This window comes from Linepithema humile, chromosome 2 (genome assembly GCF_040581485.1).
Source record: "Linepithema humile isolate Giens D197 chromosome 2, Lhum_UNIL_v1.0, whole genome shotgun sequence".
NCBI lineage: Eukaryota > Metazoa > Arthropoda > Insecta > Hymenoptera > Formicidae > Linepithema > Linepithema humile.
This window is the reverse complement of record NC_090129.1, coordinates 12,237,361-12,260,425: the sequence shown is the minus strand read 5'-3', so window position 1 is coordinate 12,260,425 and position 23,065 is coordinate 12,237,361. Positions and strand designations below refer to the sequence as shown.

The 23,065-nt window shown below is 32.6% G+C and overlaps 1 protein-coding gene and 1 long non-coding RNA gene across 2 annotated transcripts; one reads left to right on the top strand and one right to left on the bottom strand.

Annotated features, from left to right (window-relative positions):
* Positions 1–8,937: 8,937 nt before the first annotated feature.
* LOC136997787 (S phase cyclin A-associated protein in the endoplasmic reticulum-like) lies at positions 8,938–10,236 on the top strand. Its single transcript, XM_067349077.1, has 3 exons — positions 8,938–9,186; positions 9,275–10,050; positions 10,126–10,236. Exons 1-2 carry the CDS (start codon positions 8,968–8,970, stop codon positions 9,482–9,484), a joined length of 429 nt encoding a protein of 142 aa, XP_067205178.1. The 5' UTR covers positions 8,938–8,967; the 3' UTR covers positions 9,485–10,050; positions 10,126–10,236.
* A 6,919-nt stretch (positions 10,237–17,155) lies between these two features.
* Positions 17,156–21,738, bottom strand: LOC136997788 (uncharacterized). The gene is made up of 2 exons (XR_010888433.1): positions 18,373–21,738; positions 17,156–18,197 (listed from the first exon to the last, which is right to left on the bottom strand). It is a non-coding gene; the product is annotated as an uncharacterized lncRNA (long non-coding RNA).
* Positions 21,739–23,065: the final 1,327 nt, after the last annotated feature.

Here is a 23,065-nt window from a genome sequence, read left to right as displayed (position 1 = left end):
CAAAAAGGCTATACGCCATAGTAACAATATATATAAGAACAATGGGGTTATAATAGTTTTCGCGACAACGTGCACACGCCTTGCTTCTCTCATGGATACTCACTCTATTGACTCGTCACATGATCTCGCATATTTCTTCACCGGTTGAGTGGTAGACTTTTCCGAAAGATTTGTGCCAAAAGTGATAAGAGCCAAAAGTTAAAATATCGAAAAACAATGAAACATGGGTTCAAAGTTTTTGGGAAAAAGCAACTTTTCGGAATGGGTGTGGATCCCTCCCCTCACGCCCTGAGAGGCGGGGGGGCAGAATAGGGGTGAAAAATGTTAAATGGCACTATGGGTCGAGTGGGGATCATTTGAAAGGGCGTTTCAAGACGAGAACAATGATTTTTGCAAATGTTTACTACGACTTTCCAGTCAAAAGTGGAGGTGGATCAAAAAAGAGGGTGGACTTCTGAAAAGCTATCACCTCTGATTTGGCTTATATTCAGCCTAAATACTTATTTTATCTAGTAAATAATATTCCCAAATAGATTTTTGCGCAAATGTCCTCTCCGCCCCCCAGCTCTCCTCAAAGGTTCAAAAATAAAACTGTTTTTGTTAATTATTTCAGAAAGTATTTATTGTACGGAAAAAGTTGTCAAACAAAAAATGAAGCTCATAAAAAGTTCTACAAAAAAGGTCTTATACATATTTTACCTAACTCTAATATTTTAGTCGTTTTAACAATTAACAGTCGCCATATTGGATCCGCCATTTTGAATTTTGCAATTTTGATAACAGATTCGAATTCAGCAGCCCAAAAAACTTTAGGATATCAAGTTTTATGCAAATCTGTTGAAAATTAGTGGAGTTATTTAGAAATGTACATATATGATACATTACCACGTTTGGCACTTTTTTTTGTACATATATGATACATTACCACTCAACTGGTTAATATGCGCACGCATGCTAATTCGCTGTTTTACGAACTACGTAAATACAAAGAGTGATACTCGTACTAGCTAATCTTATGGTAATAAGATTATTTACCTATAATTTCCCAGATAACAAAATGCCCGCTCAGTGCTATCATGGTGCGCGCACGTCGTGCGGATTATCTGTATTTTAATTGTTTGAACAGTATATCTTTAGAGTCGTATTATTATCTTTTACCGGATAATTGTAACCAGTGATGCGATCTTTCCCACAGCGGTCCCGGCTCCGCTGCCTCACATAACCTTACAGAAGCGCTACGTCACGTATCCGTGTGAGCTCGGCCGTTCAACCAATGGAAGAGAGCGAACGCTCCCTTCTACCGAGCCGACACAACAGACGATAAATGCATGCTACTTGCATGTTAAAAGCGAGCCTTTCTGATTCAGAAAAGAAATTCTGAGGCAAGTGGCTGGAATATTAGAAATCACCTGTTCGAGACCTGCTTCGTGCAACTTTTTTTTCTTTTTTCCACATTTGTTTCTAACATAGTAAATCATTAGATAATATTTTTTTGCCCAAAAAATAATATTTTCTATTTATTATTAATATTCGCATATGTTAAACTAACAATTTTAGAAATAATACAGATCTGCTATTGTCAATAGAAAAATAAAAAGTTATTTTACAATGTTGCAACAAAGTGCTAATTTAACATATGCGAATATTTTTAATAAAGATAAAATAATTTCTTTTAGCCAAAAACATTATCTAATAATTTACTTAAAACAAATATCGAAAAAGGAAAAAAAGTTACAAAATCACAGTTTTCAAACACGAGATTTTTAATATTCTTGCCATTCGCCTTACTCGTTTAGCCATGCTTGCTATTTTACATTTATCAACATGAAAGATTACACACCTGCAAAGCTTTTAATTATTTATTTTAAACTACTGCATATTAGCAAAAGTTACTGCAGTAACTACCCAGATAGCAATGCCTGATGATCAGATTTCATCACGTCATGATTTTCAGATTTTTACCTCAAAATTATGTATATTTTGTATTCATATTATGATGATACCATTGAACTATATACCAGGAACGAGCACAGGCTACCCCCTCCATTCGACAAAACGGTCAGACAAGGCAGTGACTCGGTACCGGATTTCTCTTTCTATCTCGTCTACTCTCGACTAATAGTAGTTGTGAACACGTGACCGAAACTGTTAGTTAGATAGAGAGATCCGGGTTCGAACAGCTATCTCCATCTGACCGGTCGAGAACAAAGGCGTGCTCGTTCCAGTATGGTATATATTTCAATGGATGATACATATCATGAACACGAATTAACGTACATATGAGGAAAAATGTGTCCTCACATATTGAGGTTAAATTGTCAACTCTGTAAGATTCTAATTGTTCTTAACCGCTCGGTGTCAGGATAGAAAGCGGTAAGGCACCGGGTAACAAACTATAGAAAAGTTTCTAAGTCCACTCAGCCTTTATTCGGAGCACGATTACAATTATAAAATGTTACTTGTTCGAGAGTTCGCGGAGATCTCTTTCGGAGCAATTCTTTACGTACGAGCTCAGCTCGTATTACAGTGTTGCCACATCTCTGGCACTTATATTTAGTGTCTAGCCAATAGGTGGCAGGAGCAGGTCTTATATTTTAATGAAATTTCTTACAATTCGACTATTCTGCACAAACGTTCGTCTCGAGCGTTTAATATTTTAATACAATTGTTTATTTTAATGTAAATCGGTAGATATAAAGCCAGTCTTTGGTTTTATTACAATTATGTTTTATAAATGTAGGTCTTAATCTAAACGCATGTATTTTATTAAACGTAAAGTTATTCGCCGCAAGAGAATTTTCTTAAATGCAATAGTATGCAACGCAAGTAATTTTTAAAAGTAATAATAAGTAACTTAAAGTAATAGTATTTAACGCAGTAAATTGAATTCTTTTATTTAATGCAGTAGCTTAAATTAATAATATTCTACGCAGTAAGTTGAGTTCTTTTCTTTCACTCAATAACTTAAATTAATAATATTTAACGCGGTAAGTTGAGTTCTTTTCCTTTTGATCGTTTCTACGAAGTATCGTTTAGTGGTTTGACCCACGGTTTCATTTTATCAGGCGAGAGAATAGAATTATATGGCCGTTGTGTGATATTGAAGCCCGGTATGTCCGTGACAACGTACCGGTTTTTGTTTAATATTTTCTTGACCACATACGGGCCTTTGTAATTTGACTTTAGTTTATTATTTATTCCGACTTTCTGGTGAAGGTCTCTAATCAAAACATATTGGCCTTCTGTGTAAACCGTTGGCTTTTTATGTTGACGATCGTAATATAGTTTATTATATTCTTTGAGTCGTTCGTTCGTCCTGACCGCTACTTCACGAGTATTGTCTCGCTGTTGATCAAAAGAAAGAGAATCGTTAGCTTGTTTTTCCAACTCGTTCCTGAGCTGTTTGTCTATGTGACCTCGCTGGTCGAATCCAAAAAGGATCTTCGAGGGCGAGCACCTGAGAGCCGTATGAAACGTGTTATTTATCACGTACTGCAGCGTTTGCAGTTTTTCCTTCCACTCGTCTGGCGATTCTACTAATTTTGCTAGTGAGCTTTTAATGAATCTGTTTACGCGCTCGACTTTTCCGTTTGCCCAGGGAGAGGCGACAGCAACTTTGCGTAATTTGATTTTTTTTTTCGCGAGAAAATTAGAAAATTTGGCCGAAGTAAATGCCGATCCGCGGTCAGTTACCACCTCTTCCGGCATCCCGAAAAAGTTAAATAGCGTTGATAGATGTATGCAAACTTCTTTTGTACTGGTAGATTTTACCGGGAAAAAAAACGTAAATCGCGTAAACGCGTCGATAGTGATCAGAACATGTTTGTATCCATCGGCCGTCGTTTGTAACGGACCGAAATGGTCTACATGTATAATACAAAAGGGCTCATTAGGTGCTTCCTCGATTTGGAGCTCGCCTTCGAGTCGGTGCGTTGACGCATCCGCACTCAGGCAAACAATGCAATTGTAAATGTAATCGCGCACGCGTTTTCGCAGTGTAGGAAACCAATACGTTTGTTGGATTCCTTGAACGGTTTTTTCATAACCGCAGTGCGCTAATTCATCGTGATATGTTTTTATTGTAGAATGGCGTTCACCATAGATTCTGGGACGGCGAAACGGTCGCGATCGTCCCCTTTTCTATAAACTAATCCTTCGATTAATTTGAATTTTTTATTATCTCTATATTCGAGATCTAACGCGATCTGTTTTAGCGTAGGATCTTGCAATTGCTGGAATTCTAATATCCTTTCTAACGGTAGCGTCGAGACGTACATTGTCTGTCTACTTAATGCATCGACGTGTGCCATACGGCTGCCCGGGCGATGAGTTATTTTGAACGAGTAATTTTGCAAAGCGAGCGTCCAGCGAGCGATTCGCGGATTCAAATTTGCCTTGCTTATTGCATATACGAGCGCGTTACAATCAGTAACTATGGTGAACGTTATTCCATAAAGATAAATATGGAAGCGCTCCACCGCTCGAACTATTGCTAACATCTCGAGTTCGAAACTATGATAGCGTGACTCGGCCTGATTTGTCGTTTGGCTATAATACGCTATCGGTGACCATTGGCCCTCCTCTTGTTTTTGCAAGAGGATCGCTCCTAAGCCGTGTGCACTTGCGTCTGTGTGCAACTGCGTTTCTTTTGCAGGATTATAAATCGCGAGGATCGGATAAGAAGTTAAGAATCGCTTAAGCGCGTCGTACGCTTGCCGGCATTCCGGACTGAAAACGAATTTGGAATCTTTTTTTAGTAGATTATAGAGAGGCTTGGCAATTAATGAATAACTTTTTATAAACCGCCAGAAATAATTCGTTAATCCGAGAAATCGTTGCAATTGCAGAACGGTTTTCGGTTGCGGAAAATTAGAGATTGATTCGGTGTGTCTATCCGAAATAGTTATCGAATTGCGAGCAATTATATATCCGAGATATTCAATTTTCCGTTTGAGGAACTGACATTTTTTAATATTTAATTCAAAACCGTACTTTTTAAATTCTATCAGTGTTTGTTTAAAAACTTGCAAATTCGAGTCTACTGTATCGGTAGCGATGAGTATATCATCGATATAAACGATTAATTTGTCTGTTCTAATCAACGGTTGCAAAATTTGTACTATTCTTTTTTGGAATTCTGCCGGTGAGTCCGCAAAGCCAAACGGTAGCTTCGTGTATTCGAATTGCCCGTCGGGCGTGGCAAACGAAAAATACTTTGTGTCCGACGGATGCACTGATATTTGATGAAAGCCGTCTTTCATGTCTAATAACGTGAAAATTGATTTATCACCGAGTCGCGAGATGCAGTCTTCAATGACCGGAAAGGGGTATTTCTGTTTCGCGATCCGTGCATTCAGTGGACGCAAGTCTACACACAGACGCAATTCACCGTTTTTCTTTTTAACCGGAACTATTCGCGCGCAATACGGCGAAACGCTTGTTTTGATTATTCCGCGCGCAATCAAGTCGTCCGTAATTTTTCTTAATTGTATGCGTTCGGAATACGCAAACTTTCGCGGCGCGTATGCGTAAGTCGACGTGTCTCTAATATTGACTCGCACGCAGTAGTCATCTTCGACGCGGCTGATCTTTAATTCGGCTATTTCTGCGAACAGATTTTTCAATTTTATTCTCTCCACGGGATCCATTTCTTTTGCTAATTCTTCGAGATATTCGTCCGCACGATGCGGCTCATAACACGCGTGCACTTTTAAGAGTTCTTCCGGAAACGTGCTTGAAATGTCCGCGTCGCTGGTCTGAGCTTTGCTCCGCGGCGGGCGATAAATCGCAAAAAGTGAATGGTTATTGAGAAAATCTCTGCCGATTATTATCTGAGTCGCCAGACTGCGCGAATTGAGTACAAGTAAACTAATGTCTAAAGTTCTTTCTGGGTATTGCGCGAACACTATTTCAGTATTAATCGCGCCGGTGATTTTAATCAGTGAATTATTAATTGCGGTCAAAGCCGGAGCTTGATTGACCTCCTGTATTCTTAATCCGTAACCGCCGCTTAATAGGTCAGCGCGCGCGAAGGAGACCGGACTCCCTGTATCGATTAACGCGGTTACATCGGACTTTACATTATTAATTTTACTAATAATAATAGGGTCATGCCCAAAAGTTATTTGCTTACAGTGGTGTTGCACCATGGCCACGGTGTTCTCCGTGTCCTGCTGTACGGCGGCGACGGCTGAAGTCGGCGTTGCTGATGTCTGCGTTTCCCGTTTCTTTATTTTGAGGCAGTCCTTGCGGAAATGTCCGGGTTTCTTGCAGTACACGCAGTAGGGTTTCTGCTTAGCTGAATTTGCTGCTTTCTCGCCACCGCTCGACGTCTCTGCCTTGAAATTCTTCGTCGAAGCGCTTTTGCGTTCTTGATCCGGGTTGGCGTCTACCACTCACTCCATCCGGTCAAGGAACTCGTCCATTGAGTGGACGTCCATAGCTGCTGCTGTTGCTCGTACGGCCGGACTGTTAATTCCGGACAGGAGTAATTGTATTTTTTCTTGCATCGGCAGTTGCATGCCGTGCATTAATGCGATGCGGTCCATCGCGTATTCTTGGAACGCTTCTTTAGTTGTGTTCCATTTTCGCGCTTCTATGCGCTGTAGTGTCACATGGTACGGAGCTGTTCTCTTAAATCGGCTTGTAAGAGCTTGACTGAAAGCAGTCCAGGACTCTATTATTGAGCCTGTGCTCAGATCGTACCATTTTCGTGCCACTTTTGTTAATTTACTGGACGCGGCCAGTAATTTGACATCGTCAGGGACGTTGTGCACCCTTGCCACCTGATCGACTCGTGTGAGCCACACCTGTGGATTTTCCGTGACGGCGCCTCCAAATTCTGGAATCTGAGTGGCGAGTATGCTCACCGCGTGTCCCAAATTTGCTGTGCCGACGGAGGAAGGTCGTGGTGAGAGCGCGCCCGATCCTGAGCTCGGCGGTGCCGTGCTTGATTCCAAATTAGCCGGTCCTGCCGGAGAGTGGTTCAATTGACGAACCACCCTCTCGAGCAACGACTCCTGTCGTTGCATCTGTAAGGTTAATGAGGTGAGGCACCGGGTGAGAGCATCCCAGGGCGGCTGGGTGCTTCCTTGTGCCTCTGAGGCCGACGCCGAGGTCGATCCTATGCGAGCCGGTCGGAGAGTCGCCGACGGCAGCATTTCGGTCGGCTGTGCGCCTGGATCTGTCGCGGGCCCTTCCTCGAGAGCCGCGCGAAACCGCTCAAAATGCTGGACGAGTGCCTCGGTGTAGGCTTCTCGTGTTTCAGCGTTCGGAGTGAGCCGGTATCTAGTTACTTGTTGTCGGAGCTCCTCCGGAGACATGTTTTTGAGGGATGCCCGATCCATCTCGATAAGGACGAAAACGAATGTCTAATACGGGGTAGCGACAAAGATGTACACTATACACTTATTTGACTCACGCTCCGAAATCACGGTTTCGTGTCTCGACCGATTTATTAACACTTGTTAAAATTGACCGAATGCTCGCGTGCTTTTCTTAAAAATGTCCGGCACGCGACCACGTTGCGTTTTAATCGCGAAGCGACCGAAGGAAATGGGTGAATCCCACTTCTGAAATTTGAAGCTGTAAGATTCTAATTGTTCTTAACCGCTCGGTGTCAGGATAGGAAGCGGTAAGGCACCGGGTAACAAACTATAGAAAAGTTTCTAAGTCCACTCAGCCTTTATTCGGAGCACGATTACAATTATAAAATGTTACTTGTTCGAGAGTTCGCGGAGATCTCTTTCGGAGCAATTCTTTACGTACGAGCTCAGCTCGTATTACAGTGTTGCCACATCTCTGGCACTTATATTTAGTGTCTAGCCAATAGGTGGCAGGAGCAGGTCTTATATTTTAATGAAATTTCTTACAACTCATGATTATCACAAACTGATTGCAAGAATTAACAGTTATGTATTATAAATTGTACGTTTATTATTTTCGTCATTATTATATATTATAAAGCTCAAGCGCATAATCTCCATAATCAATTTTGCATAATGATAAAATGTTTCATGTTTACATTTTTTAAATCTGAAATATTTTAATAAATATTAAAAAATTTTCAATGGTTAATACATATTAATAATAATTAAAAATATATATTAATATTTTTTTATACTTTTATATAAAATTTCGGAATAATATTTATATATACATACATATTTTAGTATTTCTTTACAAATTTTTATTTCCACATTTCTGAAATAATTTTGATTACTATTTCTAATTACGTGAGATAACCGTCACAAATAAATAAATAAATAAATAAACAAGAATTAATTCGATAGCAGTTAATATTATTGATTACTTTTACTTGCAATTATATCTATATTTAAAAAAAATGGTATTTAAATGATTCACTTTATTAATTTTTGTTTAAATATGATAATTTTTAGCACCACATACGATAAGCGCTCTCTCAGAACCTGGGAATTCCGGAATCCGGAACGCTACATGGCTGCAACGCAGCAACAGTCTCTTTCTCTTCCGACTTCTCGAGAACGTGCCCTGCCATGAATTAAAGGTAATTACTTATTATTTATTTATAAATAAATATTTTTATTATTAAATTTATCAATAAATATTTGAAAAAATAATAATTTTTACATATTTCAAAGATATACTATATATAATTTATTTTATATTGCTGTATGTAAAGAAAAAGTTGGGTTATGTCTGCAAAAAGCACGTTGCATTTGTAAAAATTATTTTCATTATAATTAATTATAAGGACAAAGAACATCATAAACCTTATGAGCTCATAAAAATATTTATTTATAACTTAATGTTATAAAAATAGTAATAGTAATAGTAATAAAATAGTAATAGTAATAGTAATTTTTAACTTCTGATCAATGTTTAACAATTAATATGTTATTAAAATTTTTTAAGATTTAAATATACTTTGTAATTTTTTAACTTTAGAATATATACCTTGAAGTGCAAAATAAGAGACATGACTTTATGGCATTGTGTCAGGAACAAGAAGAAAGGTTGCAGGGCATTCAAGAAGAACGTCAACGTCGACAAGAAGAAAAAGCTGCCAAAGAAGCCGCAGCCGAAGAATGTCGAAGAGCTTTGGAAGCAGAACGACAATTACGGATACAAAAAATGAAACAAGCGCGACGAGAACGCGAGGAAAGGATTGGCAAAATGCAGCTCGAAAGAGAAAAAGAACGACAGGTAAAAATTATTTATCGTCATTTATATATTAATAAAATTCTCAATTTAATAGATGAAGTTTCTAAATCCATCAATTTTTACTTTATAGGAATTAGCAAGGGAAAAAGCACGAAATCGCGAGGAACGCTTATCGGCACTTCATGCAGCTCAACTGGCTAATCAAGAAGAACTACAGAAGAAAATAGCGCAAAAGCAACAAGAATCCGCTAGACGGCATGTGGAGAATATTGAACACATTCGACAGCGCGCGGTTAAAATCTTCAATTTTAAGATCGGAAGAAGTACCACCTACTCTTAAATCTTATCCCGCTCAAAAACAATGTTCCCTATGCGACACGATTTTAAGTTTTTTGGTTAAGCAACGCTATTTTTCTCTTTTTTACGAGATATTATATTATTTGCATTATTTTCTTACAGATATCTAACGAAGTGCATCTTTTGAGCCATTTGAAAGGAAAGCCGCATCTTGAAGCAGTACGAAATGCGCATGATAATCGCGAGCCATCGCGAGATGAACTTCAACGATTTAATATTGCGCAGATACGGGATGTTCCAATCACCGTAGTTAATAATAATAACGCGAACAACAACAAAGTTGCGAAAGAAAAGCAAAAGGCACTGAAACGCCGATGTAGAAAAATAAAACAGCGCATGAGTTTACGCGGTCAAGAATGGGAAGATAAACACAAAAATGAATCTAATCAGAATTTATCTACCGAGTCAGCCAATAAAGTCAAGTTTAGACGCAATTTAAAAGAGTTAGATAAATTATATAATAATCATTCCAAGTCTGCGTGGACGACTGTGGCACTTGCTGCCTTGGAGCGCTGTTTAGGTGAAATTGTTCGAGCTTTCTCTAAATCGGTAAGTCCCATAATGAAGAAATCGCTATCTTTTTTCATTATTTCACATAATTACATTCTGTCTATTCTGTTTCAGTGTCCATTTGATCAAGATGCTTTCAAAAGTTTGAATGGATTTGACACCTTAACAAACTTGTTGAATCTAGGCTTAAATACACAAAATGTGTCGAATAATTTATGAAATAAGTAAGTATATTGTAATTTGGTACTAATAAAAGTTTTTAATTAGTATTATAAGATATTTTCTATTTATACTTAACATTTTAGGGCTATCATATCGCTATGTCGAGTTTACAAAGCGGATATTGATGGAAATCCTACGAGCACAGAGACTATTTTATTAAGTAACAAAATTCTCGTTATTTTGGACCTACTTTTACAACGTTTAGAGGTAAGTTCGCATTTATTCTATGTAGCTTTAATAGAGATTATTAGAATAATTGTTTTTGTGTGATCATTTTAGTCTAATAATTTATAATAAAAAAACGAGCAGAGATAAATATATATATATCTCTTTTCAATTTTATCTATTCAATTTTATCCATTTTTGGCTAAATAAATTGCAATAAATAAAAAACTAAGAAATAATAATTTTAAATATAACACCGAAATTGAGAAAAATCTTTCGGTGTACTCTACTAAAATAGCTGAAGCTATTTGGAGGCTTCTTTCATATCTCTGTATCGCATTTGTCTTTCATTATTCTTTGATAATGCTCAATTCGGTTTAAAATTAAAATCAATAATTGATTAGATTTCTTCACATTGCTTTTTATGCTCTGTCATTCTGTGCTTTTCGATAGAAAATTTTTAGAATTTTGAGTCTTGTGTTGCAAAATATAGTTTGAATCAACATCTATCCCTATTTACCCGATACATGCTGCCATCTTAAAATTAAAGAGTTAACTCTAGTAGGAATCAATAGCTCTCCGGATAATTGTACTAATTTTTTTTTTTAATTTTAGCAAAAAAATAGATTTTTACAATTGAATTAATATCTCATATTTTATTTTTAGTTCTTTGTTGTATAATTATGCCTAAAAATTATCGTAATGATTGTCATCTATTTACGTCGAATATCAATATTGAAATTTTATATTTTGTATAAGCAATAAAAATATATGCAAATTAAACTTTAAAAGTAATCAAATAAATAACGAAATTGTGTGCATTGCTCAATTTCGAACAAATTTTTACAAAATGGCTTTAATAAACCAAGAGTCTTAAAATATGAAATTACTTGAGGATTAGTTCATAATGAAACTTTTAATCATATTTATTTTTTATTATTGGAAAGAACATATAAATTTTTCTTGTAAACAATCTTTTGAATAAAAACGATTCTTATCAAATTTTTAATTTTTTAAATCTATATTTTTTAGTTCTGATTTAAAAAAAAAGCGACTTAATCTGAAAATATTTTTCAATTAAACATTTTTTTATCAAATAAACTATTCTTTAGGAGAAATATATATGTAATGTTATATGCTCTCTGTCCGTAATGTGCTTTAAGAGGATGCTGAATTTACACTTTCTTACCGATCGAGTTTCAATTTTGTAATTAACACGGCATTTTTTATTGCTTCAATAGAATTTCAAATCCTTTTATGTGGTTAAAGTACATACTCTAATACATCGGCAAGCACTAGTTTTAAAACGAAAAAAAGAAAAAAAATTTGGAAATTTTACCGACAAGCTGTCGATGCTTATAAATATTTACTTTTTATAAAAATTATACAGTTTGTACATGCAAAACGAGTGTGCTGGCCGAAAAAGAGTATATCAAAGATTAACAGGAAACCTTTCAAATTGAGTTCAGAAATGTAATTTTAAAATGCGTCGCGAATTACAATTATGCAAAGGATGCGAGCAATATAGACGATAATAAGGTTAAAAAGAGCAGCAGATTAGTTCCCGGATTTTGGCATAGAGGCGCTATACAGTTCTTAGTGCTATCTGTCATATACATCAGAATCTTTAAGGTTAGTTATGTGTGTTAGTTATGTGTGTGTTAGTCGTGTGTGTGTGTTATGTGCTAGGAAACCCGGCTGAAGAAAATGGGTTGAAAGCACTCTGAAGGATAAAAAAAGTGTATCTATTATACATAAATTTTGCAACATTTTTGCAAACATTTACATTATTTAGTTACATACATTCATATTCTAATTTCTGTAAAATACTTTTATTTATCTGCTTTATGTGTACATATTATGTATATTATATGCTCCATATTATATATATTCACATCAAAGTATCTATGTAAAAAGTTAATATCATTTTATATATTCTATATATTTTTATAATAAATGTATATGTCATATAACTTATTTATAAAGCATGAAATATAAAGATATTTTTAGTTTCTTGTATGTATCATTTGTAAAAAAATCTTCATAAAAAAAAAACATTAATTTTTTGACTTGCAATAATCTGTTTCAATATATACTTCTTTTAAATACTTACAATTAGCCTTATTTTATGCGTTTACCTTGGTATCTAAAATACGCATCAAAATATAAAATTAATTTCTAATTCAGTAAAAAAAAAAAACATTGTAGTCTTACACCATAGAAAAATGGTAAAATATTATGTATATGCAATAACAAATAAATCACTTTTCCACTGACATTATGCACAACTTTGCAAAAATAAAATTATTCTCTGATTTTTTAATGTGTAGTGCAGTTTAAAACACACAGTCGAAATATGTCTATATTTTTAAAATAATAGTTCTGATTTTTCATAAATCACAATGGTTTTATAAAATGTTCAATTTTAACAGTTTTTATTGGACTGTACTTTAGACAATATTATATTTTGCCATTTCTCTGTGTTGTAAGACAAGAATGTTTGTTTTCTACTGTAATAGAAATACATTTTCGATTTTGATACGTATTTTAAATACCCAGTTAGTCACGTAAAATAAGACAAATTGTAAGCATTTAAAAGAAGCATATATTGAAACAGATTATTGCAAGTCGCAAAATTAATGTTGTTTCTTTTATCAAGATTTTTTTACAAATGATAGGCACAAGAAATTAAAAATATCTTTATATTTCATGCTTTAGAAATAAAAAATATGGCATATATCATATCCATTTATTATAAAAAGAGTATACAAAATAATGTCATTTTAAAAAGATATTTTGATATAAATATAGATAATATAGCATATAATATACATTATATATATAAAACTATATGACGTAATAAAAATATCTTACAATAAAGAATAAGACAAGCCAGAGGCGGTTTTCTCGTGGACTGGCAATATAGAATAAGACAAGCCAGAGGCGGTTTTCCCGTGGACTGGCAATATAGAATATGACAAGCCAGAGGCGGTTTTCCCGTGGACTGGCAATATAGAATATGACAAGCCAGAGGCGGTTTTCCCGTGGACTGGCAATATAGAATAAGACAAGCCAGAGGCGGTTTTCTCGTGGATTGGCAATTTAGAATTACAAAAGCCAGAGACGATCTAACGTCAGCTAACAATTTTTAATAAATATAGTCAGAGGTGATCTAACGTCAGCTGACAGTTTAGAAAAAAGAGAGCTAAAGACGATTTATTCGTGAACTGGCAGATTTTAAGAAACATTGTCAGAGGCAATCTAACGTCAGCTAATAATTTTTAATAAATATTGTCAGAGGCAGTCTAACGTCAGCTGACAGTTTAGAAAAAAGAAAGCTAAAGACGATTTATTCGTGAATTGGCAGATTTTGAGAAATATTATTAGAGACGATCTAACGTCAGCTGACAGTTTAGAAAAAAGAGAGCTAAAGACGATTTATTCGTGAACTGGCAGATTTTGAGAAATACGTATTTTTTTTAGTTCGTAATTTGTGTAGTCTGTTTATGTTTTATCGGATAATTTATAAGGTCATTTAACCTTTTTTCTCGCAATTGAAATTCTGTTGTATGGCTGTATGATGTACATACGAGACGAAATAATGTGTCTAATAGATATAAATTAGATATGATAAAATATTTGATTTGAAAAATTTATGTATAATATTATATATCTAATTGGAAAAATATGTTATATGTTTTCCCTATTTTTATTTTTACGTAATTAATACAAAATAAATAAATAAGTTAATTAATTATTTAATACATACATATACATATTGAATATAGTTATCTTTATTTTATATTTTATGTAACTAAAATTATATATACTCTCATTATTTCAGTCATTATCACATAAAATACAAAATAAAGATAACTATTTATTCAATATATGTGTATATATATATATATATATGTACAACGCATGTTTTGGGACATCTTCTTTTTATTAGTTTTATGGGGACTACATCACTTTACAAACAACAGGCAATTTGAAATTTTGTTTATAGAGCAATAACAAAAAAAATATTGGCAATTTTATAATCATCGTATACTTTGAGATTTTTTGAACAAAGGTATTATTTGGAGACTGTCCTCAAATTAAACGTTTTGCCTCAACCGTTTTGCTTTTTAGAATATTATATTTTTTCCTCAAAATAATTGTTTTCCAATGTTTTTTAAGCATATTTTATAAATATAATATATTAAGTACTAATTTCTTTTGTTGAACGTATTTTTTAAATCTGTTTTTTAGTCTATGTTTCTTAAAAGAATAAGAAAGTAAAAGAAATGGGGCTGAATTAATAAATATATAATAAAAATAATCCTTTGAATACAACATGCAATCTGATGTCGTTCTGATTATTGCTAGGAATAATTTTTATTAATTTTAATTTTTTTAACTTTTATTTTTTGATACTGATAATTTGTGTAAAAATATAAATTAAAAAAAATTGTTGGATATATATGTGCCCATATAGTCTATGCTTATAATTTTCACCAAATATCTATATGTACCTATAGTACTTAAAACATTGGTAGATCCATATTCCAGCAAATAAAGCGAATCTAGCGAAAAGAGCATTGAGAAACGAGATAGACAAATCTGGCGAGAAATAAGTTGTGAAAGACTGCTTTATATGCTTTAGTACCAGTGACAAATAATAATAAAAAAAAAAAATAATCACAAGAATTTCAAGTCCGTGAAAATTGCAGTCTTTAAAGTACATGTTGGACAAAAGTATCAAAATGTCCTCAAAGTATACGCACGCTCAAAAAATGTCTCCAATAAATACTCTATATACCTATATATACAATATACATATCTATATGTACAACGCATAATTTGGGATATTTCCGTTTTATTGGTTTTATGAAGACTACATTACTTGATAATGCAATATAAAATTTTATTTATACTTTAAGATTTTTTGAACAAAGGCTTTGATTGGATACTATCCTCACATTATGCGATCAACGTACCTCAAATTATGTACGATCGACTGTCCTCAAATTATATAATCGGCATATGACGGAAATGTCCTTAAATTAAACGTTCTATCTCAACTTTTAGGGTATATTTTATTGTTAAAATAAATGTTTTATTTCAATGTGTTTCAAGCATATTTTATACAATTAAAGTACGAATTTCTTTTGTTGAATATTTTTTTTGTGTCTGCATTTCTTAAAAAAAAAAATGTGTGAATATAAGAGGGTAATAGAAAATGAGCAAAATCAATAAATATGTGACAAAATTAAATTTTTGAATACATCACGCTGTTGCTCTGACATTTGCTAAATTATTTTTATTAATTTCTATTCTTTTATATTAATAATTTTGTGTGAAAATTTTAAATTTAAAAAATTTGAACACATATATGTGCCTATTAGTGTCCCTTATTTATAATAATAAAAAAAATTTTATATTTTTTTCGGTCTTACCCTTTAAAAAGTCTGCAATTGGTATTACATAAAATTTCAACTCTCTAGATTCTAGATTGCAAACCAATTGCAAACTTTTTAAAGGGTGAGACCGAAAAAAATATAAAATTTTTTTTATTATTATAAATAAGGGACACTAATAGGCACATATATGTGTTCAAATTTTTTAAATTTAAAATTTTCACACAAAATTATTAATATAAAAGAATAGAAATTAATGAAAATAATTTAGCAAATGTCAGAGCGACAGCGTGATGTATTCAAAAATTTAATTTTGTCACATATTTATTGATTTTGCTCATTTTCTATTACCCTCTTATATTCACACATTTTTTTTTTTTAAGAAATACAGACACAAAAAAAATATTCAACAAAAGAAATTCGTACTTTAATTGTATAAAATATGTTGAGATAGAACGTTTAATTTAAGGACATTTCCGTCATATGCCGATCATATAATTTCCGTCATATGCCGATCATATAATTTGAGGACAGTCGATCGTACATAATTTGAGGTACGTTGATCGCATAATGTGAGGATAGTATCCAATCAAAACCTTTGTTCAAAAAATCTTAAAGTATAAATAAAATTTTATATTGCATTATAAGGTGATGTAGTCCTCATAAAACCAATAAATATCCCACGGAAATATCCCAAAATATGCGTTGTACATATATATTTGTATATTGTATATATATATACAATACATAGAGTATTTATTGGAGACATTTTTTCGAGCGTGCGTATACTTTGAGGACTTTTCGATACCTTGGAGACATTTTTATTTTTTTATGCATATTTTGAGATCTCTTTATATGATTTTCATTGCACGTTATTTTACCATTAACTCTGCTTTTCAATTACACGTAATTTATATAAAAAACAAAATAAATTTAATTAATTTATATTATTACCCATTTAAAGTACTAGAAATTAAGATATTTGTTTATATTATCAAGAAATTTTCGTTTATACAGATTACTGAATTTATAATAACATTAAAACTATAATTACCTAATGATTTTTAACTTTCATGTTAAGCAGAAATCACTTAATAAATTCATTAAATAATTGTATGATAGTCAGTGTATAGTTTAAGTACAAATGCTATAAAATAATACTAATTGGCGCCTACATTTAGTCAATATCATAAATTGCAGTCCTCAAAGTACATGTTAAACAAAAATATTAAAATGTTCCAAAGTATACGCACGCTCGAAAAAATGTTTCAGTATAAGTATTTTGTGTCACAACGCATGTTTTGTTCCTTTTTTATTGATTTTATAGAGATATCACCTTATGGTGCAATGTGAAATTTTATTTTTACTTTAAGACTTTCGACATACTTAAACAATTTGAAATATGTATAATTTAATATACATTTGATATATAAATATTACTATAATATATAATATATATTTAAACAAATTTTTTATTGTTTATTTACTGAATGTAAGTTTAGCTGCAATAATAAACCAAATTACTTTTTCCGCGATAAAATTCTGTGTAAGGTTCCATCCCGTATAATATTAAAAAGATTAGTAGGCCCATGTTCGAGCGGACAAAGTAAATCTAATGAAAGGAACATTAACGAGTATAATAGCTGATGAAGCAGCAAGGAATTGGAATGAGAAAGATTGTTTTAGTAGCATGTGGTGACTAAATAATAAGAAGAAAAAAATTAGTTGCAAGGGTTTTAAATGTTTTTTTCTTATTTTTTATTATGTATTACATAATATATATATGTAAACTTTTAAACTTAAATATAAACTTTTTAAAAATCTGAAACATGTGATTAAATGCTTTAGATCTCAACACAATCAATATCTAATTAAACAAAAACATTGTAGTTAAGCAAAAATTAAACAAAAACATTGTAATCAAATCCAGATCTAATCTAATATTATAATTTAAACACACACAGATCTAATATTATAATTTAAACACTATAACCTACAAATTTTTAACGATAGTTTTATTTTTTCTTAAATAGTTAAACTTATTAAGAATAAGAAAATAAAATTTTAATTGTAGACACAAAAATGAAATTGAAAACATTGAGAAAACTTCTTGAAATGATAATAAACTTATAATATTTTATATTTTTGTAGTAAATTCAGCGTTTTTCTTATTTAAGTATTTCTTTTTTCTAGCTTTTTCTTTGCGCTGATTGTCAATCCAGGATTTTAATTGTTCAGGAGTCCTCTTTTTCAAGCAATTATTTTGATAAATTAAAGCTCTACATTCCTTTAATGATGGTAATTTAAGCAGCTTATGAATATCACAAAATTTTTTTTTAATTACTTCTTTTTCTTTTTCCGTCCATCTAATACGTGTTACTGATCTTTGCTGTAAAGCTGTAATTAAAATATAATTTATTATATATTAATAAAAGATTTTAAATTATAAATTATAAATTTTTATTATAAATTATTAATTTTTAAAAATTAATATTATATTAGATAAAAAGTAAAGGTATAAATTTAAAAAGTAATAAATCAATAATATTAAAAAATTTTTTTACAAACTTACAGCTTGAGAGATGAGTTTAAGATTTCATCGTCACTGTCGTCATCATAATTTAATTGACGTGTGCAAATACGTTTTCTTGAAGATCCTGATTGTATTTTATTAATACTAACATTATTATTCCTACAAAGATCATCGATAATCAACGAACCTTCTGTTTGTACATTATCGTCTTTGGAATCAGTTTCATCATTTTCTTCATTGCTATCTTCTTTTTCATCATTATCACCTATTGCAGCTTGCAGTAAGCGAGATATTTCAGTCATATCAATCAGTCCATTAGGGATACGATACACATCCTTGTGGATTTGTTTGTCATGTCCCATAAAATTTGCTAAATCGGAAACTTGATTTTCCTCTACTCGCAACATAGCAGTGTAAGTAGCAATATGCTTTCGAAGCATAGTTCCTCGCAAACTGATAGGTATTGATGCACCACAATCATCAGCAAACTTTCGCATTACAGCACAAGCTCTGACATAACCTTTTTTTGGAGAATCTGCTCGAGGTACAGCAAAGACATATTTATTTTTTGAATTTACTCCAGCTTCGAAACGATATTTGAGTAAAACATCGATGTACGAAATTAAAAATGTATGCAATAATACGGGAACAGTTCTTCCTAACTTGCCTCGTATAGTTAATCGAACAAATTGTTTGGCTTGTCTTTGAGACTCTTCTGATATGTTATCAAATACGTCAAGATTGAAAATTTTGTCAATCGTCTCTTGATTTTCATAGCTTTCAATGGAGAGTCTTTCAATTTCACCGGCTCTTCGTCGATTAAACATTTGGACGAGAATAAGACTGCCTTCTGTTAACATTTTTTATGCACTAAGATCAAACTCTTTTTCAAGAATTTTCATAGCCTCCTCACACATATTTTTCGTATAATTATACAATTTTTGAATATCTGATTTTGATGGAAGGACAATTTGTTTTTCTCGACGTTTATTTGTCCGATCCTCTATAACTTTTTTATTAATTGTTACTAAATAATCATCATCAAACAATACCATGAAATGATCAACAGCTTTTTTTCCATCAAAATCTTCTTGTTTAATATATTCAGCAGCTTGTATGCGAGCACATTTTTTTAACATTGTTCCCAGAGTAGTGGCATTATAAGGTGTTTGAAAAATCTGTAATTCTGAATCATAATTTGCACATACTTTAACCGCCTTTATAACGTCGTCATAGTATCGAGGATGAAAAATGGATGCAAAATCAGTTATTTCCTTGTTAATTCTTTTGATTGCCAATTTAAAACGACCAAGAAGACGTAGATAATTTCTGATCATATCGTACTGATGAGAAAGTGTGTATGTATTGCATAATTTATTTCCGAACAAAATCAGAAGCTTATCGTATTTAATCGATTTTGAAACATCATCATCTTGAAATGATGGAAAAATTTTTCGACGCATTACATCGTTAGCATCACAATGTATATATCCCATTAACTGTTTCCCTTTCACAAGTTGATTTTTTTGACCTTTCTCATAAGCTGGGTTACATTTCTTGAAATGTATTCTTAAAGTTTTCTTAGAAAAAAATCCTTTGCAATGACTGCAACATACGTAGCTTTCAACCGTATTTTTAAATTTTGTTTGAGTACGTCGACAAGTTATGAGAACTCCTGTATTTAAATTGGCATCGGTGTTATGAAGATAATTTCCATATTTCCGAATTTTTTCAATAATTTTGCGTCGTTCTGGATTGCCTTTTGGAAAATGCATAAATTTTTTAACATCTAGTTCTTTTTTGTGTTTTAATTCCAAATGCCGAGCAAATTTTGTTTGGAGCTTTTTGCAATAAAGACAAAAATATTGTTTAAGTAAATGATCTTTGCTTTGAGAAACAGGTACATAAATGTCACGAATATCAACTGAAGGTGCATTATTATTAATGGAAAAATTTAATTTATCATTTACGTTAGAATTTGTTTCATTTATTGTAGTGATACTACTGCTTGGTACATAATTCGAACTATCTTCACATTTGTTATCTGCCGTTGTATCATTGTCTTCTTTTGAATTAGACTTTCCAATAATGTTAGATTCCATGTTATTTTGATATGAAAAATTCACAATGTGATCGCAAGATTTTTCCCCGTTTTTGATTATATTATCAGAATTTTCGATAACTTGTTCTTCAGTAATGGAGGAAATATTTTTTTCCGTGACATTTGATTCCATACTCAAATTTTTTAGCCAATCATCTCCGACAACTTTCATAATTTCTGACACACCGCTAGGCGAACTACTTTCAATAAATATGTCGGTTGAATTTTGATGAATTGCAGATAAATGCATATCAAATTGATTCTCTGTCGTTGGTGGTATTTTAATAGGTGTCGAACAATTAGTGTCTTTTATAAAGTTAGAATATCGTGTTTGATTAGGTGATAGCAGTGATCTCGATTCATCTTTTCTATTACTCATACCGTTGTTAATATCGTCTAGCTTTCTTTGTAAAACTGTATATGAATCTAAAAATTAATAATTAAAATTTGATATCAAAATGTATGTAAAATATTTACTATATAATAGTAATAATAATAATAAATATAATCAAAATACAAAATAAACAGTCATCCGTCCCTAAACTATACTTACTATAAAACTTATCTAATAGGTTATATTTATAGATTATTAGAATTAACGTACCATCAGTGTTTAATAAACAGCATTCATATGACGATCCCTTTACTTTAACAAGACAATCTTTTCCTTCAATAATTTTTACTTTTTTTGAAAGAGTTACAAGGCATTCTTGGTTATCAAATTTTATTAATGAATACATGACTGCAAGAAATGTTTGGCAAGTATATATTATCGACTTTCTTTGATTAAGATTGTGGTTATCTTGTGCAGACACTTTCTGAAAAAAAGTTTAACAATTAAACTGATTCACTTTTTAGAATCGTTTCTTTGGGGTCGCGGCACACTATTGCAATTGTGTACACGAATCGGTTAATACCGCCAATATCGCGTTAATGCCGTCCGTAATTAAATTTCGGGGGATCCCTAGGACTACCTAGGACGGACCAACGCTTGACGCGATCACGCGAGACACGAGGGGCCGAGTAGTGGGGCAGGGGGACAGTAGTAGGGTAGTGGGGGAATAGTAGTGGGGCGCGCTTCTATCTTGCATCCCTCGCGCAAGACGGACGATGGAGAGAGAAAGAGATATGCGACGTGCTATGCGTTAATGCCGTCCAATAGCTGTCTCACTCACTCGACACTCGAGTAGGGTAGAGTGAGTGAGAGAGCAATACGGTCGGCTGGACAGCCGGGCGGTTGAATCGCGTGACTGAGGCGCGTGCCCCGAGCGCGCTCCCGTATTATGCGTATGTTTACGCATTTTTAAATATCAAAATGATTATTTTGTATATATATATATTATTAATTAATTTTCTTTTATACATATATACATATACATATACAGGGTGTTTTATAATGTCCGTGCCAACGCTCGTGTACGGATAGAGTGCGGTAAACTGAATAGAAAAGTCCTTTACCGTTTTGCAATTTTTGCAACAGTAATTGAGATATTAATTAAAAGGGATTGACGAATAATCGCGCGTTGATCGCGGCTAGATCGTAGGCTGTACGCTATAGGCGTGACAGCAATGAGAATTGCATGGCAACGAAAATAACAACGCATATCACTCCTGCTCTCGCTACGTGTTATTTTTCGTTGCCATGCGATCCTCGTTGTTGTCACGTTTAGAGTGTACAGTCCACAATCTAGCTACGCGCAACGCGCGATTATTCGTCAATCCCTTTTAATTAATATCTCAATTACTATTGCGAAAATTGCAAAACGGTAAAGGACTTTTTTATTCAGTTTACCGCACTCTATTCGCACACGAGCGTTGGCACGGACATTATGAAACACCCTGTATATAAATAATATATATACTATTAATTAATTTTCTTTCATATATATTCCGTCGTATGCCCATCATATAATTTGAGGACAGTCGATCGTACACAATTTGAGTATGTCGATCGTAATGTGAGGATAGTCTCCGATCAATGCCTTTGTTCAAGAAATCTTAAAGTATAAATAAAATTTTATATTGCACTTTAAGGTGATGTAGTCCCCATAAAACCAATAAAACGGAAATATCCCAAAATATGGGGTGTACACATATATATATGTATATTGTATATATACATAGAGTATTTATTGGAGACATTTTTAAAAGTGTGCGTATACTTTGAGGACTTTTCGATACCTTGGGGACATTTTTATTCTTTTATGGATATTTTGAGATTTCTTTATATGATATTTATTGCATGTTATTTTGCCATTAATTTTGCATTTCAATTACACGTAATTTACATAATGAACAAAATAAATTTAATTAATCAAAATTATAACCCATTTAATGAAAATATTTTAGCAAATGGCAGAGCGATGGCATGACGTAATCAAAAATTTAATTTTGTTATATGATTATTAATTTTGCTCATTTTCTATTACCTTCTTATATTCACTCATTTTTTTTAAAGAAATACGGATACAAAAAATATATTTAACAAAAGAAATTCGTACTTTAATTGCATAAAATATGCTTGAAAAACTTTGAAATAAGACACTTATTTTGACAACAAAATATACTCTAAAAGTTGAGATAAAACGTTTAATTTAAGGACATTTCCGTCGTATGCCGATCATATAATTT

Excerpts from the sequence above, each read along its gene's own strand:
- LOC136997787 (XM_067349077.1), top strand. The coding sequence starts at position 8,968 with ATGGCATTGTGTCAGGAACAAGAAGAAAGGTTGCAGGGCATTCAAGAA. Across the intron at positions 9,187-9,274 it reads AAAGAGAAAAAGAACGACAG|GAATTAGCAAGGGAAAAAGC; the intron begins GTAAAAATTATT and ends TTTACTTTATAG.